We start from the raw sequence: 27,870 nt of genomic DNA on the forward strand, positions 1-27,870 counted from the left end.
CAGACCCATGCCCTTTCCAGGAGCCACTGCCTGCACGTGATGAGGGATGGCATTCCTGCACTGGGTGGAAATGCATTTGTGACACTGTGACGGAAGCAGGCACAGGACCTGTAGTGCTGGCATGCTCCAACACAGCCTTGCCTTTTGGGGGGATGCTTTTGGAGCCTCATCTTGGATTTCCAGGTAAGGGCAAATGCCTTTGCGACACTTAGAGCCAGCGTGAGCATAAGGACTTGGCTCACTGCAGCAATGCAGATGGTGGTGGCACTGCCAAAGCTGGTGGCTGTGCCACACTCTCCCTGTGTTAATGCTTTGGGCCACCTAAAAGTTTCCCAGAGGTGCCACGTGTGTGGCTGCTGGGCACAGCTCAGCCCTGTCAGGCATGAGCATGTCACCACCAGCCAGGCACAACACCCAGCAGCAGACCTGAGCAGTGATCTGTGCTGGTAATTTGAGCGATTTACCCATCATTGGGACTTTTCTGCTTCTCCCAAGCCAGTCAGCTTCAGTCTCTGGGCACCCCATGCAGCCATTTCAGGCGATAAGCCCACGAGCACCTGAATGTGTGTCTTGAGGCAGGAGCAATACAGGTGTTTCTGGTAGACATACAGGTTGAGATGGCTGTCTGCCTGCCCCCCAGATGCAGGCACAGGTCCCTCACTGTTTGGGACCATTTGGGAAGACAGAGCCACAGGTACTGTGTCGCCTCTGCAAGGCGTGGTGACCACCCCTAGGTCGCTCGGTCCATTAGCTCGCAGACACCAATGTGGTAGACGGCAAATGGCGTTTATTAGTGAATGACACGGCGTTATATAGCTTAGGTTTACAACGTCACATCCGTCCGCTTACCTCACAAACTAAGTGCCATTTGGCTATCAGGAGAGAGGTCCTGTCTTTCCGTACAGCGCGATATCTTCCGGTCGCCTGGCCCTAACTACCTACAGTACTGCCATTATCCCTGGTGTCTCCACCAATGCCCAACTCTTACGAGGGTGATCTAGCGATGTTTATGGCTTGGCTCTTTAGCAGAGAAATCTTTTGGCACTGCTGAGAGCAGCCAGTGGTTGTTGGAACATCTCCAAAGGACTGGTTAGTAATCTGGAGTGGGGGGATGAAGTGGAGGCTGCTGCAGCAGGGAGAGGTAAAGAACTGGCATATTCATTGCACCAGCAGACAGGGAAATGGCAGGAGATGGCAGTGCAATGATGCCCACAATCAAAACATGCCCCAGATCTGAGGTGTAGACATCTGGGATGACATAGCAGGGGACCTCTTTTGTTATCTGCTCACAGTAGGGACATCCAGCAGGGCACCATCTCAGGAAAAGCCATGTGGGACACTGAACTGTGAATCCATGATATGTTTCAGGACAAGCAATACTGAGAGCTACCCAACAAAGGACAAGATGAGGTACTGCTGGTATCACTCCCTTATGGCTTCTCTGAGGCAGGATCGTTGCGTCAGATGCTTCCCCTTCTGCAAATAACAGAACCTTCCTGTCTGCGGACGGTTGGGTTATTTTTAGACTTCTCAGTGATTTACTCTCCCCCACCAGTGATAACGTGAGCTCTAGTGTAAACAACTATCTGGAGCTGTAACTTCATATTATAAAATTTGCCATTATAAAACATATGCCCAACAGATGCAAATGGCTGAGCTGTGTCCTGATCTGAGCTGTATTTCCATGCAATGATTTAGCCAACCTATTTTAACCACAACTAAGCGACACCATGCCTTGCCTACAAAGGAGGAATCAATCGTGACAGCGACTTGAGAATAACTTCCCACATCGAGATGCTCTAGTTTGAAATAAAATGGATTTTATTTAAGAATAAATGCAAAGTCATTTCACTGCAGAGTATGGGTTAACTGCAGCAGAACAGTTAGTTTGGAAAGGGATGTCAATCAGTTTTCCAGCTAGACAAGTCTTTGGGGAGAGAAAGAATATTTTCAGCCACTTACAATACAAACAGCAGTAGCAGACATTACTTAAATTCTTGCTGAGATTTCCTTCCTGAGAAGAGAGAAAATTTTCAATTGGAAGAAAACTAACAGATTGACATTGGACTGACAAAAAGCAAGAGCCAGCCAAACTGTCTCTGTGCTGAAAATGAGCCTCAAACTACTCAGGTAATGAACTCCAGAAGTGGTTTGTACACTGCCTTTAAAAACCGCCACTGCTGAAAAAGCATGCTGTCACAGCTTCTGCAGGAGGCTGAATTGGCAGTCTCTTGCCTTGGTCTGGAAGGGACAGAAGGAATCCTGTGCAAGTATGTCAAACTTTTCTGGTTCTTTAAATTTCACGTTAGGATGTACTCTTCCTCCCCACAGCCCAGTGTCTTCACCAAGAGAAATCAGACCATATGTGGTCCTCCACAATAAGATGGTTTATTAGAGCACTCTTAGGAATTGAGGAATGGAGATTTGGACACACTCTTGTTTTCTAGTCATACATAATAAAGCTTAGGACTTGAAACTCAAAAGCGGGAGGAAAAGAAAGGGAAACTGAGTCATCTCACTGATGGGTATCAGTTTACCAGTGAAATGTCTCCGGCTCTTTGAATTCCCTTTTATTTTTGCTGTTTGTAGAGAGGGGATGAAGAGCACCTTGTTCTGCTACTGTAGTGGGCACCCTTACCAGAAGGGCACTGAGCATCCTTGAAACAAACAGTGGACGTGAAAGCCAGCTTATGTAGAGGAGCTTTCTTCTTCCCAACCCTGCTGCTGGGGGGGCTAAGGGGCAGTACACCGACCTCAAGAAGCACAGCATAGCCTGCCTTTCTTTGGCTCTTTGTAAAGTAGCTTCCACCTGTTCCCCAATAAATTCTCCCGTGTAGGGTAAGTTCTTGAGTTTTGTTTGGACCTCCTCGTGGAAGCCGGAGGCTTGCAGCCAAGCAGACCACCATCCATCCACACCCCGAGGCAGCAGCTCTTGCCACTGTATCCCCTGCATTAAAGGCTGCTTGCACCTGATGCCTGGCCCGGTCCGTGCCCTCAGGAACGATGGCCTGGAAGGCCTGATGCTAGTCCTGTGGAAAATGTTTTGCTAGTGCAGAAACTTTCTTTAGCAGCTTGTCCCATAGCCTGCAAGGGCATGGCAACTCTATTGCAGGAGGGCTTTTGATCCAGATACCTATCAATGAGACACCCTGTTGACTCCTGGAATGGAATTAAATTAAATCCAAGCAGTTGGGCCAATCTTTTCAAGAACTGGGGGAAAGATGGATTTTCTGAATGCGGAAGTATTACCTTCTTGTTCTTCTGGTCTAAAATGGTAGGTGACATCAGCCAAATCATCCTCTCCAGACGAATCACAGCAACAACCTTCGTCCCTGAAAGCAACACCTGGCTTCCAGCTGGCTGAGTCACAACCCACTGTTGGCGTCATGGGTTGAGGAGGGGACAGTCTTTCACAGGGGCATGATAGCAGCTGTTCTGAGACCGTTGGCAGAGGGGGCATTCAACTTGCAGTAACTGCTTCATCCAGTGAAAGATACAGCTCTTGAGATGTGGAGGACATCCTCGGTTCCAAAAGCATTCCGGCTGCACTGGACCTCACCAAAGCATCTGGAGGTGGCTCTCTGGGTCTTGAGGCAGCCTCAGCGATTAGGAGGATGGATCTGCTCAGGTCTGATTGCATACCCAGCCACTAAGATTCCACAGATTGCAGTTCCAGTCCAGACACCGGGTAGAGAGGATGGAGTGGAGGCTGGAACACGAAACTGCTTGAAGGTGGTGGCTTCAGTGTCCATGAGCCTGAAGCTTTTGGGTTCCATTTGGTTCTCACATGACAGTGCTGCTTCTGCAGGGAGCATGTGCTGTCAGGTACCATGAAAGTTCTGCTTTGGGGAGGTAACTCAGTTTTTGGAGATGACAACAGCGTGTCCTTCCGCAGAGCCGCTCTCCCATGCTCTGCTGGAAGGCACAGCGGGATCGCCAGCTGTAGTGCTGGGAAGGAGCACTGGCCACTGGCAGGGGAGGTGAGCTCACGCCAGCGCTGAGTGGACCTCCCCTTCGCTGCCCCGCAGCTCACCCGCTCAGGGTGCAGGTTGGTGCCACCGCTGGGTCAGGCCCACAGCAGGGCCCGGAGCTGCGGGCAGCGCAGGGGTCCATGCCGGCACAGGCCCCTCGGCCCTGCGGGTCATGGCCCTGCTCCCAGACAGAGGGCGCAACGGTCGTGCTTGTCTGCCACTAAGATCCTATGGCCGCTGGGGGGGCAGCGGTTCGGCCCTTGGGCAGGCCAGCCCCCCGCCATCGCCCCGGCGGAACTCGCAGCTCCCAGCGTACCCCGCGGCCGCTTCCGGCCAGGGCGCGCCCGTCCCGCCGCCTGCGGGAACTACATCTCCCGGCAGGAAACGCGCATGCGCGGAGCCGGACGGAACTGGGCGGGGCTGCCGCCGCAGACCACGCCCCCTTTGCGCCGGCCGCCATTTTGTCACCGACTTTCACCCGCCGCCCGACGGGGCGGTTTTTTTTTTTTTTTTTTTTTTTTCTTAAAGGAGAAGCTACAGCCAAAAGCAGGCCCCGCCGCCAGGCCTCGCCGGAACCGCGAGAGGCGCCGCAGCCCCGCGGCAGAGAGCGAGCCGCGCGGGGGGGGGGGGCGAGCGGCTTCCCCTGCCAGGCCTCGCCCGCAGGGCGAGGGGACCCGGGGCAGCCGGAGGGGCGCAGGCAGCGGCGGCGGTAGGGAGCCCGGCAGTGCCGAGGGCCGCGCGGCGGCCGCGCGGCGGACGGGCGAGCCGGGCGGCGAGCCGGCGGAGCGGCAGCCGAAGGGGCCGCGCTCGGGTGGGCGCCGCGGCGGGGCCGGCCGGGGCGGGGGGGTGGGGGTGGGGGGAGCGGGAGAGCGAGCGCGGCGGCCCCAGCGGCGCCTGCGCGGTGTGGCGCACGCCCGGGGCGCGCGGGGAGTGGGCCCGCTGGTTGGCCGCGCGGCAGCGGGGGGACGGGCCCCGCTGCAGCCGGGCCGGCCATTGGCCGGGCGGCGCGCGAGCGGCGGAGAAAGGCGGGAGGGCAGCGGGAGGCGGGGCTGGGGGGGGGGCCATCCCTCGCCTCCCGCCCGCGGATTGGCGGGTGCGGGGAGGAGGTGGGTCGTCCCGCGGCCCCGCGTGAAGGTGGGCGGCGGGCGCTGATTGGGTGCGGCTGAGGCGGGCGGGGGAAGGTTTGGCGGGCGGGAGGGAGGGAGGAGCGCGCAGCAGCCGCCGCCGCGGCCCCGCCGCCCCGATGCCGGCGGGCACCGAGCAGCCGGGGGGCGCCGAGGAGCAGCCGCCCACTCAGGGCCCGCCGCCGGCGGCGGCGGCAGAGAGGCCGCCGTCCTCGGGCCGCCGCCGTCCGCCGCTGCCCGCCGCCGAGCAGGGGGAGGAGTCCGGCGGCAGCCGGGTGCTGAGGGGCGGCCGGGAGCGGGGCCGGGCCGCGGCCGCCTCGGCCGCGGGGGGAGCCGCTGCCGCCGCCGCCTCTCGCCGCCGCAAGGCCGAGTATCCCCGGCGCCGGCGGAGCAGCCCCGGGGCCCGGCCCTCCGCCGAGCAGCCCGCCGCTGAGACGCCGCCCGCGGCCAAGAAGGCCCCCCGGGCCGGGTGAGTGCCCTGCGGCGCCGGGACTGGCCCCCGCCGTCCGCGGGGTCGGGGGCCGGGAATGGGGGGGGCTGGCGGCCCCGGTCGGGGGGTGGGGTGGGGGGGCCTCTCTCCCCCGTCCCGCGCGAGTGGCGCCTAGGCCCCGGGGCCCGCCTCCAGCCGCGGGGCGACCCGCGCCTCCGCCTCTTTGTTCCGGGCCGAGCCGGGGCCGGCCCCCCCGGTCCCTTCCCAGGAAAGGCCGGGTCCCGAGTGCTGCCTGCCCTCGGCCGCCCTGCCTATTGCAGCAGGCGTGCCTTCGGTTGTAAGCAAAACCGTACGTGCCTCCTGTGTGAGCCGCCTGCTGCGCAGCGTCCTCGGGGATAGCTGCTGCCTTCCTCGGTGCTCCTGGTGCCCAACTTGTGTTGGCGCCCTGTGCTGAAAGTCTCCGTGAAGGAGGTGGCGGAATTTATTTTCCCATGAGGAGACGATTGTATCTCACTGCTGCTTTATTTCTGGAGTAGGAAACTGGCCACGTGCACATGTGCGCTTGGAGCATTTGGTAATGTAGCTGATGTGCCTTGTTCCAAGGACAGAGTCTCTCTGATTTAGATGTCACAATTATGGGCAAGACTGGGCTTTTGCTGATGTATTATTATAGTTCATTTAAGCTTTCTCTGGATGAAATAATCTTTGTTGGTATAAGGGGTTGAAACCAGCAATTTGAGAACAAGCCAGTGGGTCTGTCCACAGTTGGGAATTGGGGCTCATTCTCCACATCATTCAGTTTCTTGTTCTGCTGTCATGCCATAGAAGCTGTCTCTTATGCTTGCCTTTTGTATTTTTTCAGGTGCACGGATAAAGCAGCTGGTAAAGGTAAGAGCTAAATTACTTACTCCTACTGTTGTATTCCATCCAGAAAGTTAGGGCTTTCCCACGAAGGTAGCCAAATGTCTGTTGGATCTTCCTTTTAAAGAACGTTTTGTTGCTTGATGACATGCAGTTTCTTTCCACGGTCTCTCTCACGATTGTGGAACTGTGATAAGCTGCTGCTGATATTCGCACGTGCCCAGTGTACAAAAACTTATTCTTCCAAATAACCACTAGGGTATTACTTCGCTATCAGAAGTTGAGAGCACACTGCACTGCAATTTGACAGCTCTGGTTACATGGTGGTCCCGAGTAGCTGGCAAAACCTGGCCTTGCATCATGCCAATGGGTGGCATGAACCTTTGCATGGAAATTGGCACTGAGAAGTGATGTCTGCTTCTAATCCAAAGGAAATCCGTCTTGGTGATCTTTTTGGTTTGTTTCTTGTTTGGTTTTTAGTCTTTAAAAACTGTCATAAATACAGGTGTAGGTCCTCAAGAGACATGTGAAAGATCTGTGGAAATAAGAGAAGTCAAATATTTACACTTGTGCTTTTCTAGCTTTAGTGGATGGTGAATTTATGCTTACGTCTTCAGGGATGAAAAAGAAAAGTTTTGAAGGGGAGAGAGTAGCTTAATGGGTCTAATCAAGAAAGCCCCAAATGTGGGGAGCTGCAGCCAGGAGCAGAACTTTTGTTCTTCCAGTGTGAACTATGTGAGCTCTGTGCATCTATTTAGCAGCTTCTTGTACAAAAAAAAAAATTGTTAGAGGGCTTTGCTCCTTACCCAGTGATGACTTCTGAAACAGTTCCAAGTAAAAGGCTTTGTGTAGTGTTGGTTTTGATCTGGCACTAGAGAATTGTCACAGAATGAAATAGTGAGGAAAGACAGTCATACACCTGTGCAAATGAATTCACCTTTCTGCTGGAGCAGAAAGTTCAGTTCTTGTTTGCAGGCATTTGTGTCTTGAAGGCTGCCTTTAGTCTTGTAATTCCGTAGCTCTTTAACTTTATTCCTACAAGTCTATAGCTTTATTCCATTTGGGTGTTGAAATCCATCACAGTTCTAGCTGGCAAGGTGTGTTTTTTCAGACCAAAGCAGAATTAACTGATGTGTGTTTAGCACAGACCCTGCCTGTGTCCATTTACCCCTTACTGCGTAAAGGGTGGGCAGGGTATTTTAAGAGCTTCAGCCTTTTAGGTCAAGGCAAAATTGCTGAAATGTGTAAAAAGGCGTGGCATTGTCACTTAATATGCATATAGTGTTAACATCACATTTTAATGGTGATTCACAGTATTTTGGGTACCCTTAAGCAGAAATGTTTATGTATGGTCCCATTTTTACCCCAGTTTCTTGGGACATGCTTGGAAATGGCAAATGCCAGTCTGAAATTTCCCAAGTTTGGTGGCTCTTGCACTTTAGCCATTTAACTTTAGGTTCTGAGAGGTTCAGCTGTCCTTGAATGTGAGAGTGGAAAGAGTATTTATTAAATTTCTTGGACTCTTTTTTTTTTATGATTACACTTGCAGCCAAAATAGGTGGTGTGAATGTTTGCATGGAAATTGGCATTGAAAAATGATGACTACTTCTAGTCCAAAGGAAATCTGCCTTGGTGATTTTGTTTGTTTGTTTGTTTTTTAGTCTTTAAAAATGCAGAAGTGAGAAAGCTGCACTTCTGTGTCCCAGCTGCACACTGGATGAAGTCCTTGCTGCATGCTTGTGCTTATTGGGGAAGACATGGAAACAGACTGAATAAAGCGTCTTCCTCAGACAGACAGATCATGCAGTATGCAGGAGAGAAACTTCTCTCCCAGTCCCCCCTTTTTGGCCTTTAGCATAAAATGTTTCAAGAGGCCTAATCAGGTGTAAGCAAACTGTAGCTTTCCCTGCACAGCACGGTTTTTGGTAGCTAGGAGTCCTCTGTAATTCTGGAAGGTAAAATACCATTTGTTGTTCCACCCCTGGATGGAGCTGGGTTGAGGAAGAAATCCAGTAAAACTATAGAGTGGTTCTGGTGAAGGCTTTGAATGTAGTGCTAGCACTTACTGGTGTGAGTTCTGGCATGGAATTTAATTCTGCATGGTGATTTGTGTTATGCTGTTACCTTTTACTATAAAATATTAAATCCAGTTTAGAATATTAAACTTGCGTGAGCTCAGCCATAACTGTTAGCCTCTGTATACAGGGCAAATGGCCTATGGAAGTGAGGTATACCTGGTGACACATCCTGTGTATCTATTGGACAAATGAAAAACTTGCTGCACCGAAGTTTGTTTAGCAAGTTTTGTTGCCTTATGTTTGGGATTATATTTAGAAGTAAACCCACCAGTGTTGCTGTTGGTAAAGAAAGCTTAGGGGTGATGGGTGTGATCACAGCTAAATTTGTGCTATCGATTATAACCAAGATGCTATAACAATGGAAGTGTCTCGCCAAGTTTTACATTCTTCTGTGTAGTGCCATGGGATCAGAGGGCTTTTCTGCTTGTCGACTTGGGAGCACAGGCACAAAGGTCTGACTATGCAGGTCTGATGGGAAGATTACAGGAAGGTTAAAGTCGAAGGTGCGTATTGTGTCAGAATTAGTACGCGATTGTTACCATACTAGTCTGCACGAAGGTAGTTGCAAAGTCAGCCATACCAATTGTATTTCCCGTCTTGTCTGCTTAGTCATGCAATTGCCATATTACCCTAATGTGTTTCTGTAGAAATATTAGTTATGTAAGTAGAATATTTAGTCTCACCTTATAAATGAATTCATGTAGCTAGTCAGACTGTGTAGTGTAATTCACATTTGACTTCCTGTGATGCTGTATAGTCTTGTGGAAATAATTTTCATTTTAGTTAGGCCTGAATAATTTTAATTATTGGAATATAGATTTAATGAATACACTTCATGTCCTTCCATTACTGGATTGAAAATTCAGTGCTTACTGTGACTCTTAAAGTCATGTTAGCAGTCAAACAAAACCTGCTTCTCCAATTTAACTTTACAACCAAACCAGTTTCTGACTCTACCCACCTTTTTGTAAGATTTTGCCTCTGCTGTTTAGTAACCACTTTTAGGAGTTTGAATGAAATCTTTCAAACCATTACAGTTGAAAAAAACAGGCTGTGTAGCTATTCTGGAGGGAGTGTCAGAGTAGTGGCTGAATATAAAGATGCCAGGTTTGTGCTTAGTGGTAGAGCCCCCCTGCCTTACTGTGTTCCCAAAACATATGTGTTTTTTCTTCGAGGTTTTAGAGCTGCAGGTTGCAAGAAGATTACTTCTCCTGCAGCAAGAAGAAAGGGGGTGGGGTTGGAAGCATTTGTACAAATGTAATATACCATGAATGAACACTCAGATTATTGAATCTCTGTGTCTAATGTTGCTCTGTGTCACACAGCTGAAACGTACTTGATGTGGACCCTTGTTTATGCAAGTTATTTTTCTTGCCTGTGTTCGTCTTGCAACTTTACATTGCTATTGATGCTTTTTTGCAGTGATAAGAACAAGATCCAGTGTATTTCTTTTAAGTGAATGTAGGTACACAGCTGTGTGGTATTGCTATTAAAAGGTGGAAAGAAGAGTTTGTTGGAGAGGTAAAACAGGGCCACATGAAGCCTTTATTTACTTAAAGCTGTGCTTGAAAGAGATGTAGTGCCATGTGCAGGGAGGGTCACCTCCTTGGAAGTCCGTTCTCAAATCAAAGTTTTTTTTGCACAGCGTGGGCTAAAGGATGACGCCAGCAGTATTTACAGGCTTCTTCAGCACATGGTTATAGAAACTGTGTGTTAGAAAAGGAGTTGTGTGTGGAATTCTTTTTTAGATATTCACACATGTGGAGAACTATCTTGGTGATTTGTTCTGTGATACATTTCCCTCCCTGCTGAGGCTTTCCATATGAGGCTGCTGTAATGTACTTTGTGGGTGACTGGTATAGCAGCCGTTCTCCCACCACAGTGGCTTTCAAGCTGTGATTTGAAGGCTCAAGGGAGAGGGGAGGTCAGCAAGCCATTTCTTCAAGGTCTGTGAAAGGAAATAAGTGGGAAATACAAACTTACTCTGTAGCAGTCCGCTTTTAACTGGTAGAAAAACTGTAAGGTTTCACAGATTAAAGAAAGATGGAAAACTTTAAGAGTCTAGTTGTACCAAATGGTTTTGTAGCATAGATAATTTGCATTATACCGCATTATTTGTATTCTTAAAGCTTCATGCTGCTTTGTTAATGACTGCTTTCCCTTAAGACTTTGCTTGTGTTTTGAGGGAGAATTGTTATTGCTTAAAATCAAACCTTATAAAAATGTGCTGAATTTAAGTAACTCAGATTGCCCAAACCTACTTTGGCTCCTATAAGGACTTTCTTGTGTCCCATATGTACAATTTCACAGCTCTTTGGCGGGGCGGGGAGTCATTTGGATAGAGGTTTACACTAGGATTTTTTCCCCCCCGAGTTTCGTATTTGTCTGTGCCATTATAAAAATTATATGTTCAGTGCTTTATCTTTTGTATGGTTACTGTGTTAAATCTAAGTCACAGTCTGAGAGGTATATATTTTGTGGTGCATATCAACAAAATGTTAATTTGTAACAGTCAGAAGTTTCATTTTTCTATATATCAAGGATTAATAAAGTGGCATGGGTATTTGTTACTGTTGAGATCTCAAAAAAAAAAAAAAAGAGAGAGAGGAATCTATTATTTTGCAACAAACTTACCTCTGAGCTGCAGGCTGAAAGGGGGTTGGTAAATAAAAGCTTGAACATATGAACAAGTGTGGCTGGTAAAAGTAGATGTGGAGTACCAAACAACCCCCAGTTCTGAGAGTAATTGAGTGGATTTTCGAGCTGCCAGTATAGCAGGACTGGTGCATAGCAATGCACCAGCTGTAAAAGGCTGGTTTATGCCAAGTCTACAAGTTGTACTGTAAGCAGCAGAAGCAAGAACCTCTGCTCCAGAGGACTTCCATTCTTCATCCCCACTGAAGCCTGAGGACAACAGTATCTCCCAGCAGTGCTGCCAACTTTGCAAAACAGCACTTGTACTAGTGTTAACTTCTGTGCACCCTTCCTTGCAGGGAGCAGTAATTCGGGTCTCCATTCCCTGGCTACCTACTTATCTTTCCCAAAATACAGAGCAACATAGCCACTGCATCCACAAGCTATTAGGGGAACAGGGGTAGAAGGAGAGCGGCAGACAGGCACAGCATGATCATGCAAGTCCTATGATGAAGGAACTACTACGTCTTCTTCAGGAAGTAAATGCAGTTGGTTTGGACTTTCCCTTTCTGCTCTTTGCAATGAGTAATTGATATGTGCCTGGAACTTTGTTTTCCTTCAGTGTTTGGAAAGAAGGTCGGGGAGGTGTCGGCTGTGGGATATGTGTATTTACTGCTCTGGCCCTTGTAGGCTTGCTGTCAGTTACCCAGACACGCTCTTAACGCTTGCTGTGTCCAGTGATGCAAAAAAGAAGCAGTAAGCATCCTGTTCTTGGAACAGTTTCCTATAAAGAAAATGCTGTGGGGCTGGGGAGCGGTGCTGCTGTAGATGAAACAAGAAAGCAAGCATGAGAAAGCGTGAGTGCCAGTCTCCATGGCTTCCTGTGAGTATCCTGCCTACAAAGTGGATTTATGATAGAGGGAGGAATTGAGACTCATAAGGGTGAGTTTATCTCCTGGTCTGAGAGGCAGTGGACAAACTTTGCTATTTATCCCTTTTGTTTCAGTTTGTGGCAGTGCTGGTATATGTAGAAAAATATGATATCGGTTCTGAGATAGAGATGCTTTCATTGGTTTGGTAACCCTGCGTGCAGCGCTCCAGGGGCAGAATTAGAGTATGAATGAGAATACATTTCTGCTGCACAGCTGAAATGGGAATCTGTGCTGACTACCATGCTGAGTAAAGATGGAGCATTACTCGGGTAAGCTCTGTTAAGAAGCAGAGCAGTCCCCAGAGTCTTGTCTTTTGGTTGTCTTTGTACAACAACTTTGTAGCTAGTTTCCTCCTAGGTTTCCTTTTCTTGTCCATTCTCCCAGTGACTGGTGTTTTCCTCACAAAATTTTAAGATTAAAGGACGTTTGATGCGTCTTGTGTGTAGCATCACTTAAATCTGTACATGTTTTCTGCCCTGGACACTGTTAAGTTTAAAGGCTGTTGGGAAGAATCAGCAGAATGGTGAAAGTACCTCAGAATGAAAGCGGTTTATCATTAAGTGACTGACTTAAAGGGGGAGTTCAAGGTAGGAAGAACCCCAGGAGCCAAAAGATCAAAAGGATTGGTAGGATTTCAGAAAGTGGATTTTCCCCATCTCTCTTGAGTGACTTCCTGAAAGATGCAGGCATCCACACAGTTCCTGAAACTGACTTCTGCAGAGGCTACAGGATGAGGTGGGTAATAACTAATGTAAGTATTGGAGAGTTGCAGTGGAGTGCAAGCATGGGGGCATTTCTTGGCAGACTCATTTTGCCAAGTTGTAGCTTCTGTTGCCTCCTCTCCATGAAATGTGATTCAGGCAAAACACAGCAGTGCTGGGTCTTAGTCTGAGGTCGCATGTGCTAACTGGCTGGCAGACTCTGCCAAAAGGAAGGCACCTAATTCGTTTTGCAGGAGCTGATCTGAAAAGCAAATGCTCGGTGCTTCTTTTCGCTTTGTACTGGGGGTGCCTCAATACCTATTGTGTCTCATGTATTCTTTTGTCCTCTGGGAGTCTGAGTTCTTATGACTTGGTGTCCATCACCACTGTTGATGCTTGCAACTAAGTAACAAGATGCTGGCCTATAATCCATTTTCTATGCATCTTATGGGAGGACAGGAACCTTCCAGAGAAATTGCAGTTAGCCAGAGCTAGTAGTGTTGACAAGTTTATACGGTTTTAAATGCAGAATTGTCTACAGCCTTTTAATTTAAATTTTTCCTGTATTTCAGTCTCAAGAGATTCAAGCAGAGCCTGATGATCTGTAGTAGGAATGTTTATTCCCTCTATCTTGTTTCTCTTGCTTCTTTGTGCTATTAGCCAAATCCTGCTGACTGAGGAGTGTGGTTTTCTGTATAGATACATTTGTGAGAGGAGAGGGGTAATGCTGTGTTCTTCCACAGGGCCTGTATTTAACCAGGCTAAGTGTGGTACCCAAGACAGGGCTGAAAATAACCGTAAGGTCCCTGTGTAGTCAATTAAGAGAGGTAGGCATCTCCTAACTCCTTCCGCTGGTGATGAGAGACAAGGACAGCCATGTTCCTAACCTAAATGCAGATGAGTCCTTTTACTTCATGCCTAACATCACAAGTTTGGGGAGGAATCCTCAAACACAATTAAAATTGCAACATCTCCAGTGACAGGCTTGTGATTACCTCTAATGCCAGCTCAGGTGTGTTAGACAAGAAAGCATTAGGGGGAGGAAGTGCTTTTTTTTCCTCTCTAAGCCAGTTGCTGTCTCTGTATCTAGTGTTTGTTCTGGTTTGGTTTGGGTTTTGGGTTTTTGGGGTTTTTTTTTTTTGGTGGTGGTTGGTTTTTTTCTTTTCTTGTTTTGCTTTTTGAGAGGTAGGCTGGATTCATCAGAAAGCTGTTTTTGTGAAGGAGAAAGGAAATTTAGGTCTGGGAAAGAGACATAAAATTTATTAGAAATCTAGTACTTTTGCAATTTTAGACTTCAGGCAAAGCCTTGGTGAGTGTTGATTCCAGCTGCTACTGCAGGATTTTCAACTAATAGCTTGTTCTGGTTTCAGCTGGGATAGAGTTAACTTTCTTTCTAGTAGCTGGTATAGTGCTATGTTTTGGGTTCCGTATGAGAAGAATGTTGATAACACACTGATGTTTTCAGTTGTTGCCAGGTAGTATTTAGTCGAAAGTCAAGGATTTTTCAGCTTCTCATGCCCAGCCAGCAGGAAGGCTGGAGGGGCACAAGAAGTTGGGAGGGGACACAGCCAGGGCAGCTGACCAAAACTGGCCAATGGGGTATTCCATACCATGTGATGCCATGCCCAGTATATAAACTGGGGTGAGCTGGCCTGGGGAGGATTGCTGCTCGGGAACTAACTGGGCATCGGTCAGTGAGTGGTGAGCAATTGCATTGTGCATCACTTGTATATTCCATTCCTTTTATTATTACTATTGTCATCTTATTAGTGTTATCATCATTAGTTTCTTCTTTTCTGTTCTATTAAACCATTCTTATCTCAACCCACAAGTTTTACTTTTTTTTTTCTGATTCTCTCCCCCATCCCACTGGGTGGGGGGGAAGTGAGTGAGCAGCTGTTTGGTGCTTAGTTGCTGGCTGGGGTTAAACCATGACATAGCTCTATATTGCTTTACAAGTTCTACTGCAAAGTAAATACTTTATTTCACCTACCTGTGGGTTTTTTTGGAGGTACGTAGGTATTCACAGCATGTAAAAATGCAGTGAATATGTTAGACAAGCTTGCTGAAATAAGAGGAAGGAGTAAAAAGGAGAAATCGTGGGGAAAGATTTATTAAACACCTTCACTTCAGAGAAATGAAGCAAAATTGCTAGGTGAGTGGTGTACTTTGTAGAAATGTATTCTGAGGGAGGTCTGTTTCAAATCCATAAGTCTAATCTTTAAAATACTAGCTTGTGGTAAGAAATCAGCTGAATGCCTCATCTTCCAAAGGAATAAACCTCTTTCAAGAGCAGCTGTGTGCTAATGCTGGTAACGTGGTAGCATTTGAGGGGAAAATTCCTAGAGAATGGTTTCAAGTGTCTTTGGATTCAATTTAGCATTCAAAAAAACTGAAGATGTTCACCATTAGGATTAAGAACGTAAAGCAGTCATAGTTCAAGCTGAGATCTGCTAGACCTGGAAGCCAAAAAGAAGGTATAGTTCATGCTCTGTTGATGAAGTGGGCTTTATACATGCAAGATGTTAGACTTGGTTGCTGTTTTACAACAAAACTGTGATGCCTCACATCCTGTATTCCAGTCAGATTTTTTCAGTCAAATGTTGATTATTCCCACCCTGTTAATCAAGGATTGGGGAATGAGTCACGCAAAGCAAACTATGTGCTAGAAGTAAAAGGATCATTTGGTTCAAAAGGCTTAATGCAAAATTAGAGATTTCAGGTTGGGAGGGACCTCAGCAGGTCTCACCTGCTGCTTAACACAGGTACAATACAGTGTTCACATCATGTTGATCAGGGCCTTTTTCCGGTCAGGTCTGGACAAGCTCGGGAAGTGGGTTCATGAGGTTCAACAAGGCCAAGTGTGAGATGCTGCACCTGGGTTGGGACAACTCCTGGTATCAATATAGGCTTGGGGACATGAAGGGATTGAGAGCAGCCCTGCCGAGAAGGACTTGGGGGTACTGGTGGATGAAAAGCTGGATGTGAGCTGCCAATGTGTGCTTGCAGCCCAGAGAGCCAACTGTATCCTGGGCTGCACCAAAAGAAGTGTGGCCAGCAGGTTGAGGGAAGTAATTCTGCCCCTCTGCTCTGGTGAGACCCCACCTGCAGTACTGCGTCCAGCTCTGGGGTCCTCAGCACATGGACCTACTGGAGCAGGTCCAGAGGGAGGACACAAAAATGGTCAGAGGGCTGGAATACCTTTCCTGTGAGGAAAGGCTGAGAGAGTTGGGGTTGTTCAGCTTGGAGAAGAGAAGGCTCCAGGAAGACCTTATTGCAGCCTTTCAGTACTTAAAGGGGGCTCGGAAGGAAGATGACAACAAACTTTTTAGTAGGTCCTGTAGCGATAGGACAAGGGGTAATGGTTTTAAACTAAAAGAGAGTAGATTAGATATAAGGAAGAAATTTAAATTTATTACAATGAGGGTAGTGAAACTCCAGAATGGGTTGCCCAGAGAGACTATAGATGCCCTGTCCCTGGAAATGTTCAAGGTCAGGTTGGATGGGGGTTTGAGCAACCTGATCTAGTTGAAGAAGTCCCTGCTTGTTGCAAGGGGATTGGACTAGATGACCTTTAAAAGTCCCTTCCAACCCAGACCGTTCTATGTTTCTGTGGAGGCTGCGCAGCCTTGCTGGGCCCCTCTTCCAGTGCTTGACTGTCCTCTTGGGAGAGACAAATGCTTTCCCTGTATCCAGTCAGATTTCTCTGTTTCAGCTGATGACCACTGCCCCTCATTTCCCTGCTGTGCACCTTAGCAGGGAGGTTTGGGCTGCTTGATAACCTGCCTGTACATTGTAAGGCTGCTGTTGTGTCCCCGCAGGGTTTTCTGTTCTCCAGGCTGAACAAGCACATTTCTCTCAGCTGCTTCCTACAGGTTGTGTGTTTCAGCCCCCAACCATCTTGGTGATCCCCTCTGGACTTGCTCAAACATGTTGACAGCCTTTTTGTGGTGGGAATCCAAAACTGGAGGGAGAATCCAAATGTGGTCTAGCGAGTGCTGAGTAAAGGGGATTAACAGTGTCCCTCTGTTTCCTGACTGTGCCCCTGTGAATGGCACCCAGGATGCTGTGGACCTCCCTCGCTGCCAGGGCACGCTCCTGGCTCTTGATGTGCAGTTTGCTCTTCACTGGGGCTCCTGGGATAGCAGAGCTGCTCAGCAGCCAGTCCTTAGAGGACTGTCCACTGACTTTGCCAGCAGATGCTTGATAAACTCCCAGGCATCTCATTGGTACTGCTGGCTGGTGCTTAGGCAGCAGAAACCCATCTGAAACTAGACAGCAGTGTAAATGTATTTGGGTGAAAAGGAGTGGGTCATAGCTTAGCCTAGAACACAGGCCCTGTGGAGCGCTGCAGATGGCTTTGTGTACTAAAGCAGTGGCAAACCTGGAGTACTGAGCATAGCCAGCTACTTGGAATTAATTTCTTCAGCACATCATTTGTGAAATTTCAGAAGTCATTTGAGTTCATTAAGGCCCAGTGTCACAGTAAGCACCAAAAAGTGAGATCAAGTGAACTGCACTTGGGAATTTTAGTTTTTAAGGGATGAACTTGCTCACATAGACATTTAAGCCAGTTCTGTTATCTTGCCAAAACATACCTGGAGATCAGCCATCAGCCAAAAAGAAACCACCTGTAGAAGCTATAAATGAGTGCAAAGACCTCGGGCTAACAGTACTTGTGATGCTTTTTGCTCTAGCATAAGACCAGAAACATCCAGCTCAGATTCCTCAGGGTTATTACCAGGTGTACAATTCTGATTAAATATGTGTTTGGGGGATTGTCCAAACATGACTTTTAATATGGTCCAATTTTCAAGCTAGTCTTTCATAAAGCAGTTGCTGAGGTTTATGAGTGTCTATCTTGCAGTGCTTAGGGGAGATCAGAGCCAGCAAATAATCACAAGCCTGTATCAGAGGGAAATGTAAGCTGTTTTTAAATATTTGTGTCTTTACTTAGAGGCAGTGGGAAATGTGATGAGAGTTTTAAATGAAGGCTTGCTGAGGTAAGGTCCTGGGGTGTGTCCTGCCTGGCTTGGCAGAGCTACACTCCAAATCTGTGAGAGGTAGTGGTTTCCCTGTCAGAGTAGACAGGGGCATTTATGCTATTCAACATTGTGCAACAGAGGAGTGTGAATTTAGTGATGGGATTTATGCTTTTTATTATTATTAAGGAGATTGCAATGGGTGTTTCAGATCCCAAAGAAGAGAAGGAAGAGGAAGAAGTGTCCAGTGTCCTCAGCCGTGGCTCTCCTGTCAGCACAGCCAGGCCTAGCAGAAGCTGGCGCAGCAGCAGGTCAGCCACTGCGGCCCGCCAGCGTGACACTGAGAATTCGCGTGCCTCCAGATCCAAGACTGGTTCCCTGCAGCTCGTCTGCAAGTCAGAGCCAAACACAGACCAGCTTGAATATGGTACGTGGGAAGCCCTGGCATGAAAGTGCCTGGAGATAGTCAGGTCTTGGGAACCTCTGAAGGGAGCTGGATGTGGGCGTAACTTTGTGAGCTGTATGCAGACTGGCTGGTACAGGCGTGGTGCTTCTTGGTCATGAGTACCTTCTGCCACCAGCACTCCTGGCACTGAATGTCGACGGAAGTATCTTGAGACAGATGAGCTCACTGCAGCGAACACAGATTGAAACCTAATGGTGACTTTTCCTTTCAGAGGTCACAGAAGAGCATCAGTCTCCAGCTGGAATCAGGTAGTAAACTCTTCATTTTGTGGTATTTCTTCCTATATAGTGTCTCAAGAAGGGAAAATAAGACCCTGGGTTTTTTCAAAAGAAGTGCTTCTGTGAAAGGATCTATGGGACAGATAGTAGCTCTATTTTCAGTCTTGGACCTTTGCATTTTCAGTCTGGATTGCAGATGGACTGCAGGTGTCAGGAGATATTGTGGAGAAATGGACAGTAAGATTTGATCTCGGCATTTCACCTGGTAGCTTTATTCCTTCAGGAGCAGATGCTGTGGTTAGGTGGGACAGAGCAGTTTCACAAGAGGAAACTGCTCTGTCTAGCCTGTCTGTTTTGGCTGTCATCATGCTCCTTAGTCAGTGCAAGCTGTTAGCTTTCCCCAGTCATGCTGGATGAGAAAGTGCTGTGTAATAGTGTCTTTCCCATCCTAGGGGATGATGCATGAATATTCTTGCAGTAGTGCTTGAACTGTTGCTGCTAAAGTCCTCTGTTCTCCTTTTCTCTCAGCAGTGATGATGAGGAGATGCTCATCAGTGAGGAAGAAGTTCCCTTCAAAGATGATCCAAGAGATGAAACCTACAAGCCCCATCTAGAGAAGTATACTGGATTATGTACTTACTGTGGTTTTAGACCCCCCCCAAAATTGTGACATCTTAGTTGAATGAGCTTAATACGACCCAAAGAACCTGTGCTAGTTGCTAAAGTGGAATGACTTCCATTGGACACAGTGTTTTCTAAATATTGCCTACAGCTATTGCGACTGTTCTTCTCTGACAGACTAAAGCCTTTAGAGCCCTCCTGGCTGCCAGGTTCTTCCTTAATCCTTGTTCATACTTCTGCTTAGAAATGGAACTTGATAAATAGACCTGAACTTCAATCCAGTTTTTGCTTAAACCTTTGTAAAAAGCAGACAACGGGAAGATTATTGGAGTAATATGTTGTATTTTTATCTTTGTAGGGAAGCGCCAAAGCAAAGGAGAAAAGCTAGCAAGGGGAAGGAGGAAAAAGAGAAACAGAAAGAGATTAAAGTAGAAGTGAAAGAAGAGAGTGAATTTCAGGAAGATGAAGAACCACCAAGGAAGTAAGTAAAACTCTGCAGTTATATGTAGCAGTGTGTATTGTATATTTTGCATTCTTGCTAGTGTACAACAGTGTTTTGTTATTGTTGGCTTCCCCCCTCCTCCGCTGGGCCTGAAAGATAATAGGGCAGAACCTTTTGTTCTGATAGAAGTCCTGCTTCCTAGTATCTTGTACATGTTCAGCAAGCAGAAATAAAAGAGTTGGTATTTTCATTTAGTTTAAGTTGAGGGGGTTTTCTCCATGCTGTGGTTTAGTCAGCCTACCTGGATGTGCCCATACAGCATGAAATACTTCAGAGTATTCTTGAAATTGGTTTCTGTTGTGATGTCCGAAGTAGACTGTATTGGAAAGATAGTCTGAGAAGGCAACATTTCTTCTGTTGTGTGCCTAGAGGCAGACACGATAATATGTGTTGTGTGGCGAGTGACTTCTTTGTATATTTAGGACTAATACAGGAGAGCTCAGGAAAAACAGCTGTGTTCTCCCTCATTTTGGAGAAATAAAACCCCAAACTTTTGCTACCTAGTCAGCCATTAGTGCTTTGAGTGGAGACTCAAAACCTTTGTGTATGCTGTCACTGGAACTCAACACTGAAGCTTTCCTTCTGGCAACTGAGGTAGATTGGATTTATGTGCCTGTGTCAAAGCCATTCTTTGGGATAAGGTGAGGTAAAAAAAAAAGCAAGCAGGTTTTGCACTTTAGCTCCTCTTTGAGCAATCGGAACAAATGGGGCTCCCTCTGCTGGTCTGCAGCGTGGGGCTCTGCACACCTTTGTTTTAATTTCTCTTGCTGTTTCTAAGCTGCTGCAGAGCTCACTTATACTGGAGAGGAGTAAGGATGCTGATGTTTTGAGAACTTTTTTTTTCTGCTAGAGGTAGCATTCTGAGGCTTGTGGTTGTGTTATTTAGATCAGACCCTACTTTTGTGCATAATAAAACCTGTGCCTTTTCTAAAGGCTTGGCTTGAATGCTGAGTGCCTGTTAAGCATGTTAACTGGTGTGGTCTTGCTAACAATAAAGGTGTCTCAGTACAGTCTAGAAAAGACTTCCATTAATCTACTGTGAGTATCTCTCTGCAGTAATATGATCAAGCAGGCACGATGCTCTGGGCAGAGCTATTGCTTGGAAGTGTGCATTTTACATGTAAGCATAGGTCTGCTCTGGAGAATAGATTTTTGTCTTGACAAGTGTATAAGCTGCTATAGTTAATTCAGGGGACTGTAAAATAGCTGCTAGATCATTAATCCTGTTCTTCCCAGTCATGCAGATTGATGTTTTTCACGTGGTATGAAATATTACCCAACAGAGTAGAGGAAATAGGGTGCACCATCAATTCTGGACTGTGTTGGCAAAATTACATGTTTATAAAAAATGCATTAGGAAATGGGAGGGGTTGTGAGAGCAAACCACATGAAGCATTTATTTCTCAAGAATGTTGCCTCCCTCTCAATCTGCTTCCAACTTGTACTCGATTGATTTTTCTAGAGCTTGCAGTTAATGACGCAATAGCTTGCTAACTGTCTGCAGCAGAAACTTCCAAGAGCAGAATCTTGTGTGCTGATGTGCGGCCTGGAAAGGGATGAATTTAATTATAAGGTCGCAAGTTGTTTGGACAGTTACAGGTTTAAAAGAAAAAATGTGAAGTGTGTGATTGCCTGGTTGAGGGTTTTCTGAAATAGCCCTTCCTCACTCCATTGTGGCAGAAGAGTTGGTAATTTCTAACCGCAGCCTGTTGGGCTGTGGCTGTCTGATACCTGTTTACTGGTATCTGCATAGCTGTGAATGGTGGGCTAGACACATTTGAGCCAGGCAGCCATGCTTAAAAACGTGTTGTATGCGAGACCTAGCAGGTAGTCATGCAGCTGCGGCCTGACTATGTTGGCAGAGGCAGAGTGATTTGAGGCCTACCACATGCCACCGAATGTCATGCAGAAAAAAGTGTCAGCCAGCTATCAGAAACATGGGGACCACAGCTCCACAGGGAGCAGTCTTCTGTGTGATGTCGCAGTTCTGCAAAATGCAGGGACAATTTGCATGGAGGCCTGGCTACTTAACTTCTTTAGGGAACCTGCCCATCTATTACAAGAGTATTTCCTTATGAACTCTTCAGGTGTTTTGATGCAGAGCAGGTGGCTGACTTGCCAGAGCAGCTGACTTATCGGGTGCAGTGTTACTTTTCAGTTTAAAAGTGTGGAAGAGTTCTGTAGTATTTCTTACAGCATGCTCCTGCTTTGTAGCATACACTTCAAAAACTCTGCCCGCTACCAATGTAAAGAAGCTTCTTTCAATTCTGTTTCTGTAACCCTGTCACAGGAGGGGAAGGAGGAGAAAGGATGACAAGAGCCCAAGGCTGCCCAAGAGAAGGTAAGTGATCCCCCCTACTCAGTTCCGTTCTGAAGACTTGCTTCCCTTGTGTCCTACACAGAGATGTTGATTGTCTCAAAGTCATCTCTCTTGCACAGTATAGAAATCTGCCTTAAAGGAGTGGGGGGTGGGGGTGGGGTGGGGAATGAAAATAGCAGCATGCCTTGTCTTCCCTCCTTTCCTTCCCCTTTCTTCCTGTAGATATGGGTTTGATTTCTTCCAACTGTACCAGCCCCCTCCCCACTTCTGAGTTGATCCCTAGCCTGGCATTGCCCAGTGATAAGGTTCTGGGAACTCTGTCTCCTGGGGTTTTCTCAGCTCTGGGGAGAGCCCTTAAGTAGTGCTAGGAGTGGAGGGAACTCTTGGACAGAGTCTCTATCAGCATAGCCCAAACAGGAATATTGGAGTAGTAATCCTTTGCTCTCACATCACTGAGCTGCACTTGCACTCATTCATCTTGCTGCTGCCCTGGCTTCAGATGCATCAGCTAACCATTCTGCCATTTACTTACTGACTTCTTAGGAAGAAACCTCCAATACAGTATGTCCGCTGCGAGATGGAAGGCTGTGGCACAGTCTTGGCTCACCCGCGTTACCTGCAGGTTGGTTGAGATTTTTCACTTCCTGAGTGGCATGTGTGAGGGCAGGGAAAAGCCATTTAGAATAGGCAGCTAGTCCTCCACTGGCACGGAAGCACTCCTTTCTAATGCTGTCTTTTTGGTAGACTTAATCGATTGTGGCCATGTGGGTCTCTGTATCTGTCCTGTTCCTAGATGTCCACATTTGTTTGGCTTTCTTCTGTTGATGGAGATGAAAGTCTTTGTGTTCGTGGTGTCTTGTCACAGATTGGAGTCTGGTGGCCTGCTGAGGGGACATCTGAGATTGATGTGTCTCAGCTATTCTCTTAGCCATGTAAAGAGAGAGAGTCTACAACCTTTCACTCTTCCTTTATAGCATCACATAAAGTACCAGCACTTGCTGAAGAAAAAATATGTGTGTCCTCATCCCTCCTGTGGTCGGCTCTTCCGACTTCAGAAGCAGCTCCTGCGGCATGCCAAACACCACACAGGTACAGACAGGGAGGTGGGAAATGGATACAAACTCCTCCTCAGGTCAGTGAACAGAGAGGGGGGGGGGGAAAAAAAAAAGGAAAAGCCTCTAGGACTTTTGGGGAGAGTAAAGCCAAGGCAGGTGGCATAGATTTGCAGCAGCAGGGTATTATTTCCTTCTGGATTACCATCTTTTAAGGAAATGAAAGAAACAGGCTATGGAGTTTTTAATTCACCCCCTGGCAAGTGTCACTCAAGGGTGCTGTAGAGGGATAAACCAAGCAAAGTTTTATCCTCATTTGCCAGTCCTTCAGTATTGGTCAGAATGGATAATTAGCTCTTAGGAGAGTCTTAATCATACCTTAACTCTCCAGATCAGCTGCTATGGTGTATTGTGGGACACCTCCTCCTTTGCTATGCCTGCTGGCCTCCCAGCACTTCTAGTTCTGCTGCTTCTTGGGTAGCTTTACCTGCAACATGTGAGAGCTTGGAAAGGGAGCAGGTCTGCCAGAGAGTAATGCTCCAACTGGTGTTGCTTTTTAGATCAAAGGGATTACATCTGTGAGTACTGTGCCCGGGCGTTTAAGAGTTCTCATAACTTGGCTGTGCACCGAATGATCCATACAGGCGAGAAGCCCTTGCAGTGAGTACCTCTGCCTGTCTTGTTCTCCTGCTTTGAGGGACCCTTGGATACACCCATTCTTGGACTGCACTAAGAGCAGGGGCAGCTCTGAAGTCAGGGCTGGAACCTGTTCCTGGTGTCCCAGCAGGGGACGCACACCTGTAGGAGTGTTTAAACGCACACCTGTAGGAGTGTTTGAGCTGCCACCTGTCTTGCCTGTCTCACTGCTTTGAGGCAGTTTCTCAGTAAAGATCTGAGGAACATAAGCCCTCTGCAAATAAAACTGGAAGAGCTGGAGCTATGGTGACATCCCATTTTAGTGACCCCCTGCTGTTTTCCTGGGCTGCCTCCTTGGTACTGCTGTCCCCACAAGTGTGTGGGGATGTCCCTTTGTTGTGACCTTCTTCTCCTCCCCTCCCAGGTGTGAGATCTGTGGATTCACCTGCCGGCAGAAGGCTTCCCTCAACTGGCACATGAAGAAGCATGATGCAGACTCCTTCTACCAGTTCTCCTGCAACATTTGTGGCAAGAAATTTGAGAAGAAGGACAGCGTCGTGGCCCACAAAGCCAAGAGCCACCCCGAAGTGCTTATTGCTGAAGCACTGGCTGCCAATGCGGGTGCCCTCATCACCAGCACCGACATCCTGGGCACTAATCCCGAGGCCATTGCGCCGCCCACCGATGGCCAGGGCCTCCCCCTTCTTCCCGACCCGCTGGGAAGCACTGCCCCAGCAGATTGCCTGCTGCTGAACCCTGACGGAATGCCGAAGACCTACTGTGGTGGGGCAGAGCGTGTGAGCCTGGTGGCTGATGGCAAGCTCTTTGTGGGGAGTGGCAGCAGTACAAACCCGGAGGGGCTGGTCATGAACACAGAGATCCTGGGAGCCACTACGGAGGTGCTCATCGAAGATTCAGACTCCGCTGGACCCTAGTGGGCGGGGAGCACTTGGGTGTTGGGACAGTTTGGGCTCTGTATTTAAAAGGAGGAGGAAAAAAAAAAGATGCTTACTGAAAGAGAGAAAAGTTAAACAAAACTTACAATACTAGTAAATAACCGAAGGGTCTGCTCCCCTCCAGCGTGGATCACAGCACGTCCTCTTTCTCCCAACCACTTCTCTCTCTCCCACTGCTCCTTTGTAGAAAGGGGCACATGGTGCCATTACCAGAGCAAGTTGGATTGAGCGATGGATTTCCCCAAGGGAGGGGGGACTGCTGAAACCCTTCGCTCTACCCGAAAGCAGATGCCTTTCTGGCTCCTTGATGTGGCCCCGCTTGCAAAACTAGAAAGCATTTGATGTGCTCTGGACAAGTTTCTTAGGACTCCCTCTCGCCCCTGGTCCCAACTTCTATGCATCGCTGCACTCTGGTCCTTGCAGTCTCATTCTTCCTCCTGGGGCTGGGAGTTTGGCTTGGCACTTTAGGCCCCCTCAGCAGGGTGAGCTGTGAAACGGCGCACGTCCCTCTCCCCACCGTGCTCCTCTGCTCCAGCTCTGGCAGGAAGTTGAGGGAACGCCCTGGCTCATAGATCATGTTTGCTTGGAGAGGCCCGGGGGCTATGGGAGCCCTGCGTGGGAGAGGCAAGGAGGAGCATCCCAGTTTGACGACAGTAATTTGCACTTTGAACATGCTTGTGTTGTGGTAACAAGATTCCTTATTTATTGATTAAAAAAGGGTCGGTATTTTTTAGTTATGTTCTTAGGGGGTGGGGGTGGAAGGGGTTCAGGCTATTTCCCAGTAGGCCTCTTCACACTAACGAGCTGCAAGGGAGCACATCGTGCTATTGTAACAGCAGATGGGAGAGCTGAGGTGAAGGCAGTGTTCTGGAGTCAGATGTCTTTTGCAGTTTTTCCAGAGTAGAGGGAGAGCCCCTGGAGAAGAGCCTGTTTGCAGTGGGAGTGTCTGCAGCAGCGTTTTAGCAGGAGGATGAGGTGAGTGATGGAGCAGCTGGCTGTTGTCTCCCTCCCTCCCAGGTTGGGGTGAGCTCCTTGCATTAAATACTCTTTTTGCCTCCTCCTTGCTCCCTAGCCTTTCAGGGAAGAACATCATTAGCCAGAAATTTGTTCTCGTGACATAAGACAGTTGTGAGCTGCTTGCTGCTGGGGGATGTTGTGCTCCTCATCCAATTCTGCCTCTCCTTTCCAGGTCTAGACAAAAATACAGAACCAGGGACTGGATATGGTTGTCTTGGGCTTGTTTATTCAAGGCAATAGACTGATGTGGGACTAAGGGGGTGTCAGCTTTTCTCCCTGCCCCCATTTTGGGGGGAGGGTGTTGTGCAGCTGTGTTTTCAAAGCTTCTCTCCTCTGTGCAAACACCCGTGCTTTCCATGAAATGTGGCGGTTCAAGTGTTGCCTGCCGGTGTAGTTAGGACAGCTCTGAGCCCTTGGAAAAGTTTACACAGGATATGATGTGTCCGCTACAGAGACTTGGATCTTTTTGCTCTTATCTGAAACTGTGGAGGTTCAGTGGCCTTGAATTCGTAGTGGTTTTGGAAGAGGTAAAGAATAACCTGGACTTTCTGTTTGTTTGCTTGTTTTTTTGGTAGGGTTTATGTGGTTGGGAGCAGAGCTAATGTATCTTGTCCAAGCACAAGATAAGGGTCTGTAGCACACAGCAGCTAGGCAAAATCAGGCTACTTGGGTTCTGGAGAATGGCAATAAAACATGGAATTTAATTGGAAACTTTTTACAGGAAACTGACTCTGAACACCCAATGTGTCCCTCGTGCAGCCTGGAAATCCAGCTGTGGCCAAAGCCTGACAGGTTTTATTGGACCACTTGTCCTGATATGCCCCTTCCCTTCCACCCCTTACACTGATATCTTTGTCAGAGCAAGTTGAAACACTTCTGGTGTTGGGATGGTTTGTGGCTGAACAGTTTGCAACCCTTGTGTCTTATGCCCTGGGTGTGGGCATCCCATGCTCTTGCAGCAGCATGGCTCCCATGCCTGCAGGAGATGCGTCAGGCCACGAGCCTTTCCTGGAGATAAGGATGAGAGCCCAGCATACCTGAATGTGGGTCTCGCAGGACAGTGCATGTCAGGTCCATGGTGGTACAGCATTAAACTAAACCAGTTTCTTCAGTTGGGATGATCCAATTTCTCGCTTGGATCAAACTATTGTGATTTCCAGCAGGAAGCTTTCGGGTGGCCAGCTAGTCCCCTCCCCTTGCAAACTAAAGAGAAGCAGCACAATGAGATGTGTTCAAACCCAGCTCTGATGGTTTCACCCCCCAGCACTGTGGGTCTTCTGTCTGGGGAGGCTTGGCGCTGGCTGAGCCATGTTGTTTGGTGGCATGTCTCCTGGCCTGGATCCTGGCCGCGGGTAGCTGATGTGTCATGTGGTGCAGGTCAGCCATGTTATCCCCACACTTGCTGCAGACCATCCTGCTGGTGCTGCTTTTTGTGCCCTGCCCTGTGCCCCGTGGGAGGTGCAGAGCAGGCAGAGCCTTGCACAGAACACTAAACGGAGAGCTCGGGGTTTTGTTTTCTGAGGGATGGCACTAAAATGCTTTTGGGTCAAGGGCTTGCTCACCTCTGGTGACGCAATGCTTGGCACCTGGCTGGGAGGCAAGGGAGGCTGCCTGGTCCTGCATCTCCCCTAACTGCCCCAAGTGGGGCAAAGAGTTAGCCATCAGCCTTGTTTCTGGGACGCAGAATTGAGCAGCTCATTTGCTTCCTGTCCTGGACACCTCTGATCCCTGCCACTCCCTGCCTTGTCCTTCCATGCACACCTCTCGTAGCTCTCCTTTTTCTTTTTCTGGTCTCGGCCAGTTGCCTGTCTGTTCTCTAACCACAGCCTGCTAACCCCCGATGCAGGAGAGACTGGTGTAGCACCTCCCTTCCCACTCCCCTTTGAAACCTGAAAACTGACACAGCCCATCTGCAGCTCCTCCTCACCTCGATGTCTCTCCTTCACTCGCATGCAGTTTGCTTCAATAAATTATTGTAGTAGTTTGCAATAAACTTTTTTGTATTTTTTTTCCCCTGTATTTATTTTTTTTTTTTGTCCTCCTGGGGAGGGAACGGAGGGGACACAGGGCCCTTCGCCTGCTCTTAACGCCCTGGAGAGCTTGTGGGTGCTGTGCCTGGTGTGGGCAGTGGCATGGAGGCAGGGGCCCTGGGGTGCACAGGGTTTGGGCCGGGGGCTGTGCCATCTGGAGCTGCGGGGCTCCTGGAGCTCAGCAGTGCTTTCTGCAGTAGCCACCAGGTGGCAACGACACTGTTGGGTTGGCCGCTGGCCCTGGGAGGTCGGGCTGGGGGGCCGGGGCAGTTCACCAGCTAAGCTGGGGTAAGGCTCAGTGTACTGTGATACTGAAGGGAAACTGCTTTTCAACTCCTG

General features: G+C 48.3%; 1 protein-coding gene and 1 long non-coding RNA gene across 4 annotated transcripts; both read left to right on the forward strand.

The window, feature by feature from the left end:
- Positions 1 to 80: 80 nt before the first annotated feature.
- On the forward strand, positions 81 to 1,826 carry LOC126047048 (uncharacterized). The gene is made up of 2 exons (XR_007508505.1): positions 81 to 183; positions 1,369 to 1,826. It is a non-coding gene; the product is annotated as an uncharacterized LOC126047048 (long non-coding RNA).
- A 3,384-nt stretch (positions 1,827 to 5,210) lies between these two features.
- Positions 5,211 to 27,513, forward strand: ZFP91 (ZFP91 zinc finger protein, atypical E3 ubiquitin ligase). 3 transcript variants are annotated; one of them, XM_049820193.1, is made up of 11 exons: positions 5,211 to 5,564; positions 6,388 to 6,413; positions 17,925 to 18,140; positions 18,391 to 18,427; positions 18,926 to 19,015; positions 19,377 to 19,499; positions 21,811 to 21,861; positions 22,384 to 22,462; positions 22,815 to 22,929; positions 23,453 to 23,552; positions 23,953 to 27,513. In XM_049820193.1, the coding sequence occupies exons 1-11, from the start codon at positions 5,215 to 5,217 to the stop codon at positions 24,461 to 24,463; spliced, it is 1,698 nt and encodes a 565-aa protein (XP_049676150.1). In that variant the 5' UTR covers positions 5,211 to 5,214; the 3' UTR covers positions 24,464 to 27,513. The 3 variants fall into 3 exon arrangements, with proteins under 3 accessions (XP_049676150.1, XP_049676151.1, XP_049676153.1); XM_049820194.1 differs by having other exon boundaries at positions 18,929 to 19,015; XM_049820196.1 differs by lacking the exon at positions 5,211 to 5,564 and adding an exon at positions 5,725 to 6,099.
- The last annotated feature ends 357 nt before the right edge of the window (positions 27,514 to 27,870 follow it).

This window comes from Accipiter gentilis, chromosome 17 (assembly GCF_929443795.1).
Source record: "Accipiter gentilis chromosome 17, bAccGen1.1, whole genome shotgun sequence".
NCBI classification, from domain to species: Eukaryota; Metazoa; Chordata; class Aves; order Accipitriformes; family Accipitridae; genus Astur; species Astur gentilis.

Coding starts and splice junctions, on each gene's coding strand:
- ZFP91 (XM_049820193.1), top strand. CDS start 5,215: ATGCCGGCGGGCACCGAGCAGCCGGGGGGCGCCGAGGAGCAGCCGCCC. Junction 6,414..17,924: donor GGATAAAGCAGCTGGTAAAG/GTAAGAGCTAAA, acceptor TGGGTGTTTCAG/ATCCCAAAGAAGAGAAGGAA. Junction 19,016..19,376: donor TACAAGCCCCATCTAGAGAA/GTATACTGGATT, acceptor TTATCTTTGTAG/GGAAGCGCCAAAGCAAAGGA.